Raw genomic sequence first — 17,747 nt, 5'->3', positions numbered from 1 at the left:
GACAATGCCGAGGGCTCTGCAAATGCAGTGCTTCTGGTATATGTCCTGGATGAGAGAGAGGGGGTCAAGAGAGACCCCTCCTCTCACCTTAAATACCTGCCCTCTAATTCTAGACAATTAATATCTGGGGCTATCTATCTATGTTTCGCATAATTTTATAAACCACTATCAGATTTTCCCTCAGCCTCCTCTGATCCAGAGAAAATAGCCTAGCTTGTTCATCCCTTTTTATGGCACTTGTCCTGGTAAACCTCTGCACCCTCTCCAAAGACTCCTCATCCTTCTTATAACGAGGCAGACAGAATTGAATGCAATATTTTAAAAGTGGCCTAACTACAGTTTTATAAAGCTATAATATAACTTATGGGCTCTTAAACACAGTGTCTCAACTAATAAAGGCAAGTATGTGCCATATGTCTTCCTTTACCTACCTACCCACCTGTGCAGCCACTTATAAGGAACCATGTACCTGACTTGAAGATCTTTCTGTTCATCAATCATTAAATAAGGATCCTGCCATTAACTACATACTTTCCCTTTACTTTGCATCTTCTAGAGTGCAGCACATCACAATGGCTTAGATTAAACTCTGCCTGCCATTTCCCTGCCCATATCTATAACTGATCTGTATTCCACTGTATCCCTTGGCAATCTTCTGTACAATCCACCATCAATCTTTGTGTTATCTGCAAGCTTACAACATTTTCATTCAAATCATTTATATAAATGACAAACAACAGAGGTCTCAGTATAGATCCCAATGGAACATCACTAGTCACAGAACTCCATCTGGCCTAAGACCCATCATTTAAGACACAAACTAGACAATTTTGTTTCTCTCATAAGGTCATGAATCTTATGAACTAATTTCCTCAAAGGCTGATGGAGGTAGACTCTGAATATTTTCAAGGTAGACATAGATATATATATCTGAAAACTCAACTTGCATCTTTTACTTCACAGATGCTACACCGTTTGCTGAGTTCCTGCAGCATTCTGTTTTTGTGGTAGATACATTGTTGATAATCAAGTTGCTGAAATGTAACCTTAATCAGTTTAGATGCAGATTTGAGGATATAGTGAATTTACCTATTGACCTATTCTATGGCAAAGCAAGGTTGAGGGACCATATGGCCTACTCCTGCTCTTAATTTACATGTTTGGATGATGAGTTTCCAAGACCAATAATGGAAGTGAAAACAGTTTCAGTTATTATAGAAAATGTTTTTATGCCACTGTTTTTGGACTGGGAGGATCAGAAATATTTACAGCCCTAATATTCCTTGCCTACCATACCATGACCAAAGATTCTAACACTGGATCCCTTCCCCTATCTTCCATTGTCAGAAATGAGTACACTAGTTGACCTTGTTAACTGAAATGGTGTTGAAATTTGACCATTTGTCACTACTTTAGCTTTGGGATTAGTATTTAAGGTTTTAATCCATTTTATAAAAGATACTCCTAATCCATATTTTTCCAATACCTTAAATAAAAAATCCCATTCCAATCTATCAAATGGTTTTTCTGCATCTGAAGCAACTGCCACGCTCATTTCCTCCCTCTTTTGCGCTAAATGAATTATACTAAATAACCAAGTTACATTATCTGCCGATTGTCTATTTTTAATAAATCCTGTTTGATCCATATGTACTAATTTTGGTAAGCATTTAGATAATCTGTTAGATAAGATTTTTGCTATTATTTTATAGCAAACTAGGCAAGGTTGTCCATTATCACCTGCTTTATTCGTGTTGGCGATAGAGCCATTAGCTGAATTAATTAGAATGGACCCAGACATTAAGGGTTTCAGAGTTAATCAGGAAGAATACAAGATTAACTTATTTGCTGACGATGTTCTGCTTTATTTAACAAACCCATTGCACTCGTTGCGTAAATTATCCTATAGATTAGAAGAATATGGGAAAATATCAGGTTATAAAATAAATTGGGATAAAAGTGAAATTTTACCTCTTACTAAAGGAGATTAATGTCAATGTCGATTAATAACTCAATTTAGATGGCCGGCAAATGGTATAAAATATTTAGGTATAAGAGTTGATAATGACATAAAGAATTTATATAAATTAAATTACTTACCACTATTGAAAAAATTTCAAGAAGATCTTGATAAATGGATGGTATTACCAATAACATTAGTAGGTAGAGTAAATACCATAAAAATGAATATATTCCCTAGACTACAATACTTATTTCAATCACTACCAATACATCTACCCCAGAAGTTTTTTCAAGAGTTAAATAAATATGTGAGGAAGTTTCTTTGGAAAGGTAAGATGTCAAGAATATTGTTGGAAAAATTGACATGGAAATTTCATCTAGGAGGGTTACACCTTCCAAGTTTTAAGAATTATTATAAAGCAAATCAACTTAGATTTATTGCATCTTTTTTTGAGAAAGATAGACCGGCATGGAATAGAATAGAACTAGATAAATAGGAGAAAATACACCAGAAGATTTTATATATAAATGGGAATCTAAATGGATACGGGAGAAGAAAGAATCTCCTATATTAAAACATTTGATTGACTTATGGAATAAGATAAATGTTGACGATGAGACAAAGAAATCCTTATTAGCAAAGAGATCTTTAATTCAAAATAGACTTATTCCTTTTACAATGGATAATCAACTTTTATATAATTGGTTTCAAAAAGGGATTAGATATATAGGAGATTGTTTTGAAGGAGGTATATTAATGTCATTTGATCAATTAAAGAATAAATATAAAGTATCAAACAACACTCTTTTTTGTTACTTTCAACTAAGGGCTTATTTAAGAGAAAAATTAGGTCAAACAATGTTATTGCCGAAATCTAATGAAATAGAAATTTTAATTCAAAAAGGAAAGATTAAAAAAATTATCTCTTGTATGTATAACTTGATTCAAAAACAGGCAATTAAACAAGGAGTCCATAAGTCAAGACAAAAATGGGAAAGTGACTTCAATATTAAAATTGAAGAAACAAATTGGTCAAGACTATGTCTTGATAGTATGACAAATACAATAAATGTCCGGTTAAGATTAGTGCAATATAATTTTTTACATCAATTATATATTACACCACAAAAAATAAATAAATTAAACCCAAATTTATCCGATCAGTGTTTCCGATGTAACCAAGAAATTGGTACTTTTTTACATTCTACTTGGTCTTGTTCTAAAATTCAACCTTTTTGGACAAATTTAAGAGTTTTATTGGAACAAATTATTGGAACACAACTTCCACATAATCCAATATTACTTTTACTAGGCGATATTGAAGGGATAAAACCGAAACCCAAATTGAATAAGTATCGGAAAGAATTTATAAAAATTGCACTGGCAGTAGCCAAAAAGGCTATTGCAGTTACTTGGAAATCGGATACATACTTAAGTATAGATCGTTGGAAGAAAGAAATTTATGGCTGTATTCCACTTGAAAAAATTACTTATAATTTAAGAGATAAATATGAAACATTTTTGAAAATTTGGCACCCTTATTTACAAAAGACACGATTAAATATATAGGTGCTCCGAAGATGAAATAATTGGTTATTTGGGGAAAGAAATAAATATATATACTAAAGTTATTACGAACTCCATGGAGCATGAGGGGATCTTCCAATATCCAGGCACTCTTTCTTTTTTTTACTTTCTTTCTTCTTTTTTTTTCTATAGGGATGTTAGGGGGGAGGGGTTAAGGGGAAGGAGGATGGGTAATATACATTTTTTTCATATACTTTTATTTCTGTAATTACTTGAAAACGCAATAAAAAAGTTTAAAAAAAAAGAAATGAGTACACAACCTAGGCTAATAGTCATAGTAAATTAGTTCCTTGGGGAGTTTTGTGCTGACTGTTTTAACAAAATGCTGCATTTACAAAATGAGATTTTATATTTTGTTTTGTATTTATTGATCCATCAGATTACTAACTTAAGTATACAATACCTGGCTGGAGTTTGCCATTATATTTACTTCTTGGATATCTCAGGTTGTGTCAAGCTTACTGATTCGATATTTCCATTCTTAAAGAAAGGCTGCAAAAAGCTACGTATCCTCATCATGCTGTATTGCTCACAGATCACAAAGTAAGTATAATATTTGCAAGGGTTATTCAAGTCTTGTGTTTCCTTGTGCTTATACATACATTCAGAGAACAAAATCAAAGTAAATAATTACCCAACCTAAAAATAGAATCTCTGTGAGTTTGACCAGTTGCCCAATCTACAAAAGGGCATTGCAAACAATAATGCCGGTGGTGTAGAGGACTTCGAGGCGAGTGGTCCTGAGTTCAAATCTGTGCTGGGTTGAACGCCGAGTTAGCAACTTGGCCTTATTTAAAAAACAGGCAAACATGCTAAAGAAATGGCAAGGTTGCCACCAGAGTGCCACATGGCACAGAAAGGAAGAACAAACAATAATATCTATTTCTGCAACTGACCTCAGAACACTTTGAAAATGGAAGTATGGAGGGGTGGAGGAAGGGTGTGGGTCAAATAGACAGTCTTTTTGAAAGTAGTTTTGAAAACAGACTGAGGAAAACTGACACTGTGGTAGTTAGTTAAGTGACATACAAAACATTGCAATGTCAAAGAGGAAGCCATTGACCTCTCCTAACCCCTCAAAGTTGTTCTATCACTCGTTTGATTGATGGAACAACCTCAGTGGGTTAGGAAAAGTCCATGGGTGGGAGTGTAGTGAGAACCCACAAGATGCTCTCTTTGTGGTATGAGTCATTCTGATTTTTATATACCATATAGAACTTTTTCCTTCCTGAAACTTGCAGACCTGGCATTGGAAGAAGCAGACAGGAGTGGGGAATATAAATTGACTCTCAGATGTTTACTGATGATTCAATATAGGCTCAATTGTAGGCAATGACTTTGACAACCAAAGAAAATAGATGGCCAATCATTTAAGAATCCAGAGACTCCTTCCGGGACCTAGGCTTTGCACTCATGCTTGACTACAAGTCAGTATGAAAATAATTTTGCACCACTTTCTTTGGGTGTTCTGTCTCCTAAAATTGTTTAGCTCTTAAGATTTATACCATGTGGGCCTTTGTCAATTCAGTGTGGTGGCACCAGTAATGCTAGGTGACTTTTAATATTTGAATCTACTGTAAAGTTTGCCTGACATATTGCTGAGCAGAATGCAGCAACCAAAGATAGTAAACCAATTTAATCTAGCTTTAATCCATTCTTGATAAGCAAGTGAAGTTAAAATTGAGATAGTCTAATCAATTTGAGGAGGACTTGCATGGGAGCTAACAGTTTTACCTCCATTCATGTTTGCTCCTTTATTGTAGCATTCTTTATGTTCATTCTACTAAAAATAGTGATATTTGGCAGTCCATCTAAACTGCCAAGCCTTATACTTAGGGAAGATTTTTCTCCAGATTCCTACTGCAGGATGATAATAGGGTATAGGGCTGATCTTCGTTTGGTGCATGCCTGGGCATTAAATTCTAGAAGTGATAGTAACTTGCACTTGTTTTTACAATGCAGCAATAACTTTTAGCTGTTATGTGAACTGCTATTAAGGAAGGCAATTTGAGAAGTTTATCATTAGGTTCAAATAGGCTGCAGAGGGTTGTAAATCTAGTCAGCTCCATCTTGGGTACTAGCCTACAAAGTACCCAGGACATCTTCATTGACTGGTGTCTCAGAAAGGCAGCGTCCATTATTAAGGACCCCCAGCACCCAGGGCATGCCCTTTTCTCACTGTTACCATCAGGTAGGAGGTACAGAAGCCTGGAGGCACACACTCAGCAATTCAGGAACAGCTTCTTCTCCTCTGCCATCCGATTCCTAAATGGACATTGAGTCCCTGGAACTACTTCACTTTTTTAATATACAGTACTTCTGTTTCTTGCACATTTTTAAATCTATTCACTATACATATACTGTAATTGATTTATTTATTTATTGTTATTTTTTATTTTTGTTTCTTTGTTTATTTATTTACTTATTTTCTCTTCTGTATTATATATTGCATTGAACTGCTAACAAATTTCATGTCACATGCCGGTGATAATAAACCTAATTCTGATTCTGACATAAAGTGACTAAGAAACAGCCAAATATGAAATGGAAGGGAAGAAACCATCTTGTCCAGCAAACCCATTTCTTAAGTGGTTTATGAATATGGACTTGCTTACCTTCTTATCTGATGATTCAACCCTCGTCCTGTAATACTTTCTGTTTGGAAGAACAACAATATTTGAGCCAAGTTTAGCAAAAACAAATATATTTTTAATTTCACATCACAACGAAGAATTCAAGGACACCACAGAAATTCATATATCCTTCTAATCACAGCTAACCCTCTTATTACCATCCATAATTACGAATCTTTTCCTGTTAGGAAATTGCTGAGCTGTTGTTTTTAAAGCTCTGAGGAAATTCAAACCCACCGCATGATTCAATACTATGTTCCAGAAAGTGATGACTTAAAGTTGCTAACCTCTAGGTTTATCATCATACATATGTCTTTAATATGCATGTTTAGTTCTCCTTGTACTACCCAAAACAAGTATTCTATTCAATGGACAGAAATTGATGCCTCCTTCATTGTGAATACCTTCATCTTATCAATGCTCCCATCCAGTCCTACATGGTAAGGTAATATCTCTAGCTCACAGCTAATGTCTAATATTTTTATTATAATTTTCTTTACCACAATTCCCAATATGTTTAAAAATGCCATTCACAGTATTAATGAATATTTCTGCTTTTCCTCCTCTAAAATTTGTTCTATCACCTATTATCCATTGAATCCTCCAAGCAGTGTGCCACATGCCTCTGTCATAAGAAAGAAGCAATTATTATAGGGAACCATTCATTCTGCTGTTTTCATTTAAAATCAAAGAAAGGGAAAATTTGATCAGAGAATGACATTGCAATAACAGTAACAAGCACAAGTTGAGAAATTACAAAACTTGAGATTTAGAAATGGAGTCCCCTAATTTGCACAACACACACAAAATGCTGGAGGAACTCAGCAGGTCAGGCAGCATCTATGGGAATGAATAAACAATTAGTATTTCAAGTCCTGAAGAATGATCTTGGTCCAAAACTTTGGCTAGTTACTTATTTCCATGGGTGCTGCCTGATCTGCTGAGTTCCTTGTGTGTGTGTTGTTCTGGATTTCTGCTATCTGCAGAACCTCTTGTGTTTCTAATTTGCACAGCAGCACTTGCAAACATTGCTTAAGGAAACCATGAGATTCATTAATGTGCATCAATTGTGCAAACTTCTTAAATGAGCCAGTGGATTCAAAGACAAGAATTGAAGGAAAATTTGAACCAATTGTAATGGCAAGTAACATACACAACTAACATCATAAATTGGCATTGTATTGCTGTGAAATGAGTGCTTGGTAACAAATGCAGTATATAGTTTTGAAAGGCACGAGGTTTTTCCATTTAAAAATATATTTCAATTATTTGGATGGGGAAAATAAATGTAGCATTTCCAGCTGGGGGAGAAGAAGGGGTTACAGGAGGTAGTGGTGGGGGTGGGTGGAGAAGTGTAAGCTGTGAGAAGGACACAAAGACAAAGAGGTAAGTTAGACTCTTGGTAGGTGCAATTTATCATAGATTAAAGTGAGGTTATCTGCTTTAGCTATGTAAACAGAATGGTAATAAATTGGAAAAAGGAAGCTGCGACAACATGAGTGTTATAAAAGATAGACCTGTACAGCCTAGGAACAGGCCATTTGGCCCACAGTGTTGTGGCGAACCAACTAAAAAGCAAATCAAAAACACCCAAACACTGATCCCTCCTACCTACGCCATCATACATATGTTGAACATATCTCTCCATCTTCCTTGCATCCATATGCCTATCCAAACATCTCTTAAAAGCCTCTGAGGTATTTACCACCATACTAAGCAGTGCATTCCAGACATCTAAGGCTCTCTGAGTAAAAACACTTACCCCTCACATCCCCTTTGAATCTACCCCATCTCACCTTCAATGCATGCCCTCTGGTATTATCCATTCCAACCCTGGGTAACAGATACTCTCTGTCCACTCTATTTATGCCTCTCAAAATCTTGAAAACCTCTAGCAGATCTCCCCTTAGCCTCCAATACTCCAGAGAAAACAACCCAAGTTTATCCGTTCTTTTGTGATAGCACATGCCCTTTAAACCAGGTAGCATCCTGATGAAGGGTCTCGGCCCGAAACGCCAACAGTGCTTCTCCCTATAGATGCTGCCTGGCCTGCTGCATCCCACCAGTGTTTTGTGTGTGTTGCTTGAATTTCCAGCATCTGCAGATTTCCTCGTGTTAGCATTCTGGTAAATCTCTTCTACACCCTCTCCAAAGTTTGGCATACTTTCTATAGACGGGTGACCAGAACTGTACACAATACTCCAAATGTGGCCTAACCAAAGTTTTATAAAGTCGTAACACAACTTCTGGACTAATAAAAGCAAGTATTCTATAAACCTTCTTAGCCACCTTATCGATCTGTGAGCCACCTGGTTGGGTGTGTTTTGTTATTGATTCTATTGTGTTTCTTGTGATTGCCCACAAGAAAATGAATCTATGAGTTGTATACGGTGAGATATATATACTTTGATAATAAAATTACTTTTAAGTTTTGAACTTTGGTGTATAGGTGTACCTAATAAATTTCCATCACAGGCACAAGCCTCCCCACTGTCATACTTATTAATTCCTTGCCCACTTTCTCTGGATTCAAGCAAAAATTCCATCCTTTGTCCTTAAGTGTTCTTAGCCTCTCCCTAGTTACAGTCTTGTTTTAAATGTAAAATGCCTTGGAATTCTATTTAATCCTGCTTGACAAGGTCATTTCATGGCTTTATTTTAAGGCCTCCTGATTTCCTTCTTGTACTCCAGACTCTGAAAGCAAGCATTTAGGTGTAGTAAGCAATTCGGAGAACAGATAGTATGTTGGCCTATGTTTTGAATTTGAAGACAAGAGTGGGGATGTATTGCTGGAGGTGGATTGCGCCTTGGTGAGATAAAATATGACATTATGTCTGTATTTTTGGTCTAACTGAGAAAGGAAATTCTTGTCAAGGAGGGAATGTGACAAAGATTTTCTACACAGATTTCTGGGATGGCAGCACTGTTGTATGATAAGATTGGGTTGGTTAGGCCTATGTTCATTCGAGCATAGAATTGTACGAGAGGGAATCTCATAGAAACCTATAAAATTCTAACAGAACTGGTCATACTAGGTAAAAGGAAGATGTTTCTGATAGCTGGAAAGCACAGAACTGAGGAAATAGCCTCAGGTTACAGAGCACACATTTAGAACCAAGGTAAGAATGTTCTAGATCCAGAGGATAACAAATTGGTGAAATTCTACACTGCTGAAGGTACTTCAGATCATGTTATTAAATATATACAAGTGGATACAAATATATACAAGTGGGTTCATTACTTGATGCCAAAGGGATCAAGGGAAATGGAGAACTGCACTGAAATAAGGAACAGGGTACAGGTCAGCTACAATCGTGTTTGAATGTTGGAGCAGGCCCAGGTAGTTGAACGGTGTACACTTGCTCCTATTTTCTCTGCTTCGGCTATTTTACCTGGAAATGGGAGTAAAACCTACAAGGGTATTAGTGAATAAAAACCTTACATCACCATAACAAAGATGCTGGACATGGTTTAAATAAAGTAGCTGAATTTATACCTTCATGTCCTTCAACTGTCTACAATGTATTAACCAACCTGATCAATATCTTCATGATACTCATCCTTTTCCTTTGCTTCAGGGCTCTCAAAGCAAGAATTCAAGCCTCTAAGGACTAGATGGGATACAGTTGTGTTTAGGAAAATTTCCATAATCAGTTATTTATTGCTATTTATTTATATTTGCATTTGCACAGTTTGTTGTCTTCTGATTGATCTTTCATTGATCCTGTTATAGTTACTGTTCTCTAGATTTGCTGAGTATTCCTGCAGGAAAATGAATCTTAGGGTTGGGTGTGGTGATATATAAAATTTATGTTGGAAGCTAATCTAAGGGACTGGATATATGAGTATTTGGATAGATATGGACTCATTAGGGATAGTCTGCATGGCTTTGTGCGTGGTAGGTAATGTCTAACCAATCTTATAGAGTTTTTTCCAGTAAGTTCCCAGGAATAAGACAGGGCAGATGACTGAAGTTTGTGCAGGGAAACATTTTCCAGCTAGTGATCATAATACCATCAGTTTCAAAGTAAATATGGAAAAAATATAGGTCTGGTCTGTGGGTTGAGATTCTAAATTTGGAGAAAGGCCAATTTTAATGGTATCTGAAAGGATCTGGCAAGTGTGGATTTGGACAGACTTTTTTTTGGCACAGGTGTGCTTGGTAAGTGGGAGGCCTTCAAATGGAAATTTTGAGAGTAGAAATATGTATGTGCCTGTCAGAATAAAAGTTAAAGGTAGCAGGTTTATGGAACCATGGTTTTTGAGAAATATTTGAGGTCCTGGATAAGGAAACAAAAAGGTACAAATGAGGTTCTTATGGAATATAATAAGTACTGTGAGAGACACTTAAGAAAGCAATCAGGAGAGAGAAAAGAAGGCATGAGGTTGTCCTAGCAGACAAGGTGAAGGAGAATCCTAAGGAATTCTACAGATACGTTACGAACAAAAAGGATTACAAGGGACAAAATTGGCCGTCTGGAAGATCAGAATGGTGAACTGTGTGTGGAGCCAAAAGAGATGGGACAAATCTTAAATTGATTTTTTTTGCATCTGTATTTACTCGGATGACAGACACAGAGTCTATAGAAGTAAGGCAAAGCAACAGTGAGATTATAGACCCTATTCAGCTTACAGAGAAGGAGGTGTTTGCTGTCTTGAGGCAAATTAGGGTGGATAAATCCCCAGGCCCTGATAAGTTGTTCTCTTGGATCCTGTGGGAGGCATGTGCAGAAATTTCCGGGGCCTTAGCAGAGATATTTAAATTACTCTTAGCAACAGGGGAAGTACCAGAAGAGTGGAGGATAGTTAATGTTGTTCTGCTGTTTAAGAAAGGCTCTAAGAATAAACCAGGAAATTATAGGCCAGTGAGCCTGACATCAGAAGTGGGAAAATTATTGGAAGCTAATCTAAGGGACTGGATATATGAGTATTTGGATAGATATGGACTCATTAGGGATAGTCTGCATGGCTTTGTGCGTGGTAGGTAATGTCTAACCAATCTTATAGAGTTTTTTCCAGTAAGTTCCCAGGAAAGTTGAAGAAGAAAAGTCAGTGGATGTTGTCTACATGGATTTAAGTAAGGCATTTGACAAGGTCCCGCATGGGAAGTTCGTCAAGAAGGTTTAATCATTTGCCATTCATGATGAGGTAGTAAATTAGATTAGACATTCACTTTGTGGGAGAAGTCAGAGAGTGGTTATAGATGGTTGCCACTCTGACTGGAGGCCTGTGATTAGTGGAGTGTTACAGAGATGGGTGCTGGGACCGTTGTTGTCATCTATATCAATGATATAGATATAATGATATAATGATAATGATATATTTCTGGATGATAATGTGGTTAACTGGATCTGCATATCTGCGGATGACACCAAGATAGGGGCTATGGTCGACAGCAAGGAAGACTACTAGAGCATGCAGCAGGATCTGGACCACCTGGAAAAATGGGCTGAGAAATAGATAGATAGATAGATACTTTATTCATCCCCATGGGGAAATTCAACTTTTTTCCCAATGTCCCATACACTTGTTGTAGCAGAACTAATTACATACAATACTTAACTCAGTAAAAAAAAATATGATATGCATCTAAATCACCATCTCAAAAAGCATTAATAATAGCTTTTAAAAAGTTCTTAAGTCCTGGCGGTAGAATTGTAAAGCCTAATGGCATTGGGGAGTATTGACCTCTTCATCCTGTCTGAGGAGCATTGCATCGATAGTAACCTGTCGCTGAAACTGCTTCTCTGTCTCTGGATGGTGCTATGTAGAGGATGTTCAGAGTTATCCATAATTGACCGTAGCCTACTCAGCGCCCTTCGCTCAGCTACCGATGTTAAACTCTCCAGAATGGCAGATTGAATTCAATGTAGTCAAGTGCAAGTGGTTGCACTTTGGTAGGATCAAACACAATGACAGGTAGGACACTGAGGAGTGTGGTAGAACAAAGGGATCTGGGGATACAGGTCCATAATTCATTGAAAGTGGTAGTATAAGTAAATAAAGCTTGTGGCATGTTGACCATAAGTCAAAGCATTGGGAACAGGAGTTGGGATGTTATGTTGAAGTTGTATAAGATGTTGGTGAGGCCTAATTTGGAGTATTGTGTCTAGTTTTGGTCACATACGCACAGGAAGGAGTACAGAGAAAATTTATAAGGATATTGCTGGAACTAAGGGACCTGAGTTTTAAGGAACAATTGAATAAGTTAAGATTATTGCTTGGAACGTAGCAAACTGAGTGGAGATTTGATTAAGTTATACAAAGCTATGAGGGGTATAGATAGAGTAATTGCAAACAGGCTATTTCCACTGGGTTTGGGTGGAATTTCAGCTAGAGGTCATGGGCTAAAGGTGAAAGGTGAAAAGTTTAAGGGGAACACGAGGGAATCTTCTTCACTCAGAGGGTTGTGAGAGTGTGAAGTGAGCTGCCAGTGCAAGTGGTGCATGCGAGCTTGGTTTCAATGTTTAAGAGAAGTTTGGATAGGTCCATGGATGGCAGGGATAAAGAGGGCTAAGGTCTGGGTTCAGGTCAATGGGGGTAGGCATTTTAAATGGTTTGACATGAACTAGGTGGGCCAAAGGGCTGTACTTTATATTACTCCAAATAAATAAATATGTTGATCTACAGGTACTATGCATTCCATAGTTCTGAGATGGATTGGGGTCACTGCTTGGCACAGGGTGTGAAGTCTTATTATTCATTTTATTATCAAAATATGTAGAGGTACGCAGAATACAACTGAGATTTGTCTTCTCCAGATAGCCATAAAATAAAGAAAATCATACAAGTAGTTGAAAGAAAGACATCAATTCCCCATCATGAAAAGAAAAAGAAACAGAATATTGCAGACCCCAAACCTCCTCAAACACTCCCTCGCACAAAAACTAATAGATCAGCCCACCATGTGGCAACAAGAAAGAATGGGAGAGAACACATTAAAAAAAATTGAACTGAAAGAGGCTAATATGAACTACAGTTAGTTTGAGCTACAGTCCACTCCATAAATCTCAGAATTTCGATAGCATTTCCAAGAGCATCATGAACCAGCAGCCATTCCAAGGGCAGCAACTCAAACCAGCAGCCCCTCCAAGGACAGCAACTTGAGCCAGCAGCCCTTTCGAGGGCTGTGACACAAACTAGTGGCCCCTGCGAGGCAATGACATGAATCAGCGGCCCCTCCGAGGGCAGTGATACAAACCAGCAGCATTGGTTGATTCCAGTTCACACTAGAGTTGGGGCAACGTTAAATCATATTTGCTATGAATGTAGCATGTAGAAATGAAGGAAACATATCTGGTAAGTCTGCTCATTGAGCCAGAAACTCCTGGTTCTTGAGGCCAGCAATGAAAATGCACATGTTGAAGCCATAAGGATAAATTTGTAAGATGAAGCAAAAATTGCAGAGAATAAAAATGAAATGCTGAAAACACTCAGCAGGTCAGACAGCTTTATTGAAAAGAGAAACAGAGTTAATGTTTTGTAAAATTAGCAAAGGGAGAAAACAGATTTCTTTTAAATTAAGGGGGAATGAGAAAAGGGAAGGATAGGATAAAGTTATATGTGTGAAAGAGGTTTCTGTGAGGTAAGTTGAGCAGATCCTCTGGTCAAATAGATTAATGGGATAGAAAGTTGACTAAAGAAGTGTAATGTGCAAAGCTACAATATTCAATGTAATGAGCCAATGAAGGCAAATCCGAATAATTAAAGTTCCAATTCTTTAGTACTGTACCAGGAGTTGGTAATAAAAAAAGATGAAGTTTCGGACATTTATGTGAAGTACTGAGATGTTACACTATATTTTCATCTTAAGCTTCAAGATTCACTTCATGATATGGACTTATCTGCTGTTTTCCTTCTCAACCTCAGCAGATGTTATACTTATCTTTTAGCCATTTCATTAGTGATTAATTTCTGGGAGACAAATTTAAAACCCGACAGGATTTGCACTGGAGGGGCTTTATGTGGAAAAAAAAAATGGCCAGCTTCAAACCAGTACTTCTGGATGTAAGTCACAGCACAAGATGTCTTACAATTTACCTAAGTCCAACTGTCTTAATAGTGTTTATTGATTCAATAAGTAGCTTTTAATATTTTATCAAAGGAAATATTTGTTGAATATTTCATTGAATTGGATATGGAAGGAGAAAGGAAAATGTAGTGTTCCTCTTCATCTGCATTCATTATGGGAACTGTAAAAAGGCAAGAGCAAAGCCCTATATCCATCAATAAGCATAATTTTGTGCAAAATATTGAAACAAGTAGACTACGACCCAGCACAATGGGGCTTTTGGGCAACTGTGCTGATCTGCATGAAACATATGCTTCACTAGATACAATTCATTTTTACCCTCCTGTCCTCCACTTTTTAACTTGTACTCTGCATCTTCACTGGAGAATTTGCTTACTGCATCTAATAAATGTTCTGTTTCTCGAATTTAGGCAAACGGTCAAAGCAACAACAAATATCCAGCAATTGGAATATAGTGATGACAATCCTCCTGTATGGTTCGGATATGATGAACGAGGAAACCTCTTAGTCACCAAAAAGGATGATGATGAAAGTAACTAAAAATGTAATGATCAGAATTCTATGAATGCTAGAATTCCAGATATACAGTACTTTATAATAAGTGTACTGAATCTTTAACTGTGATTGATTCATTTAGTATCAAAAAAATTTAAAAGTAGTACTCTATTTTGCTGATGATAAAAATTGAAGAATTCATAATTATCTTAAATTGTTTTCATACAAACTGTAATTATAATTAGAGCTGTATCAATAATGTATATGTTTCTAAGCTATAACCCTGGTATTTCAGGGGTCACAGGTTGCAGTTCTTTATGATTTATTTTACACAATTCTCGCTTAGTTAGGCTTTTTTAACCTGACTATTTCTAAACTTGATGTCTTGTTCTACTCAATCTTCTGCTGGATTTTCAAGCTTTTTTAAAAATTGAAATGTAAAATGAAACAGTTGTAAAAAAATTCCATATAACAAAAAGTTGTTTCAAATGTTGAAGGTCTTACTTAATATATAACTGAATAAAATAATTTGAGCTACTGAGCTGAACATGAAGAACCTGCTCTAGATTAATATTCAAAGCAAAAAATAAAATTATATCTGACAGGAAAGATCAACGACCCTCATATATGGAAACAATCATATGAATCCATTCTTCTGATTATCTATGTGTTATGTACAACCTGAAGCCTTAATGGAAACATCTGTAAGATGAAGCATGTGGAAATCCATATGAGGATAAGCCATTTATTTTGCAAGTTCTTGCTGACCTTTCATTAAATTTGATTTGCAGCCTCTTTTTCTGCTCCTGCCACCTGTGCGTAACTGCTACAATGATGGTTGATGGTTCAATGTATAGGTTGAAATATGAAAAGTGTGGTGATGGGAGAGGAAACTATTTTTATAACATTTTGTGTGTACAACAATGAATCACTCTTGTTTATTTAAGTTTCTCTCTCTATTGTTACAGGTGAAGAAGACTTCAACCTTTGCAATCAGTTTAAGAACATTCCCCTCTAGTTCCTCCCTATTTTACCACTAACTGGTTTCTCCATCTGCTCCTTTTGACTTGGTCTGCAAACATTTAAAGGGGCTACAACTCATGTTCCTGTCACCTCACCTCCACTTAAACCCTACTTTTCCCAGAATACTTATTTATAGCAGAAATATCATACCTCAGTCTCTTTCTCACCAAGCTCCTAAATTTTATTTATTTCCACCCTGGAATTCAGACTCCATTTTAAAGAACCAGCTACTCTCTCATCCCTAACATAACACAAGTTTTGGGTCCGCACAATGCTGACCCTCCAATTCCAACTTTGTAACCTTTTCTCAGCTTCAGTCCATATAGTCATAGCTCTGTAGTTGAGTACCCAGAGAATTGTTACAGCATAGAAGGTGACAAATAGATAATCAGGTCTACACCAGCTCTTTCCACATTGACTTATAAATAATTCTCTTTCAAGTTTGTATTCACTTCCATTTTGAAGGCACTGATTGATTGCTTCCATCTTTCCCATTGCTATTCCCTGGGTAAGTTTTTCTTTTTGATCAAAATATCAAACATCCACTTGTTCTTAGATTCAATGACACAGTGGTAGGATTAGCTTCCCCATTTATCCAAACCAGGCATGATCTTGTACTGCTGTATCAAATTCCCATATGACTTACCATGCTAATTTTCCATGCCTCTCTATAACCTCACCTCATTCCTAAACTATGGCAAATTGGGTTTGAGATAGTTTGACCTCCAATAACCACAACCATTTTTCTTTGCGTAAGGTAGGATTGTAGTGATTGAAACATTTTCCCCTTCATATATATTGGCTTCAGTTTTGTCAGAGCTAGGAAGTCAAAAGGAGCCTTAATGTCTAGTTTGTCATTCTTATCCACCCCTGGAATTCTGCTTTTGATTCATGTTTGGATCAACGCACTGAAGAACTTCAGAGCCAAGTGATCCTGAAAAAAAAAATCAACAAGCAGGTTATGGGCAAGTCCCTGACTGTGCTGTTGATGATGGTTTCCATCATTTTGCTAATAAGTGGCCGATTGAGCAAAATTTTCCAGAATGGATTTGTCCCTTTTGTGAACAAGACTCCCCTGGGAAATTTCTCACAGTGCCAATGATCCAAGTTCAGTTCCTGCCCCTGCCTGTAAGTTTGTGCATTCTTCCTGTGGGAATCCTCCCACATTCCAGATGTACAGGTTAGGTTGTAAATTGTAGACATGCTCTGTTGGTGTTTCCAACTCTTGCAGGCTGCCTCCAGCACATTCTTGGTCTGTGTTGGTTGTTGACACTTATGTAAATTGCAAGTCATTTTGTGTTGTGACTTACATCCAGAAGTACTGGTTTGAGCTGGCCATTTTTTCCCCACATAAACTCCCTCCAGTGCAAATCCTCTCTGGTTTTAAATTAGTTTCCCAGAAATAAATCACTAAGACAATGGCTAAAAGATCAGTAAAACAGCATCTGTTGGGGTTGGGAAGGAAATCAGCAGATATGTTTCAAAAAAATAGAGTAACATCTCAGTGTTTCACTGTATGTTTCAACGTACCTTTTAAAAGATACTGGTGTTAGAGTTATACTGTATGTAATAACTTGGCTGGAGGCACCACTAGTTCTAGAGCACAGAGCTCCATTATAATATTTGGAAGGTTACCTGATCCTTAGACTTTGTTGTATCCAATGTTCACAATCATTTCTTGAAGTCAAGTTTATTGTCATATGCACAAATAAAATGAAAAACTATCTTGTAGCAGCATCAAAGATACATTGTATCATATAACACAAGAAATTTTGCAGACGCTGCAAATCCAAAGCAACATACACAAAATGCTGGAGGAACTCAGCAGGTCAGGCAGCATCCATGGAAATGAACAAACAGTTGGTGTTTTGGGTTGAGATCCTTCTTCAGGATTGGAAAGTAAGGGGGAAGACACCAGAATATAAAGATGGGGCGAGGGGAACTGGGTTGGCTAGAAGGTGATAGGTGAAGCCAGGTCCTCCACCCTGAGCGTGGCTTCATCATGGCACAAGAG

At 37.0% G+C, this 17,747-nt stretch overlaps 1 protein-coding gene across 1 annotated transcript in view; it reads left to right on the top strand.

The window, feature by feature from the left end:
• The window catches only part of fbxl13 (F-box and leucine-rich repeat protein 13), a 162,011-nt gene extending 144,626 nt beyond the window's left edge, over nt 1–17,385 (top strand). The window contains exons 18-20 of the mRNA XM_073066627.1: nt 3,930–4,093; nt 14,626–14,759; nt 15,679–17,385. Of these exons, the coding sequence (XP_072922728.1) occupies nt 3,930–4,093; nt 14,626–14,755 (294 nt within the window). The 3' untranslated portion in view covers nt 14,756–14,759; nt 15,679–17,385. The remainder of the gene's footprint in view (nt 1–3,929; nt 4,094–14,625; nt 14,760–15,678) is intronic.
• The last annotated feature ends 362 nt before the right edge of the window (nt 17,386–17,747 follow it).

This window comes from Hemitrygon akajei, chromosome 14 (assembly GCF_048418815.1).
Source record: "Hemitrygon akajei chromosome 14, sHemAka1.3, whole genome shotgun sequence".
Taxonomy (NCBI): domain Eukaryota; kingdom Metazoa; phylum Chordata; class Chondrichthyes; order Myliobatiformes; family Dasyatidae; genus Hemitrygon; species Hemitrygon akajei.
This window is presented reverse-complemented; position numbering and strand designations above follow the sequence as displayed.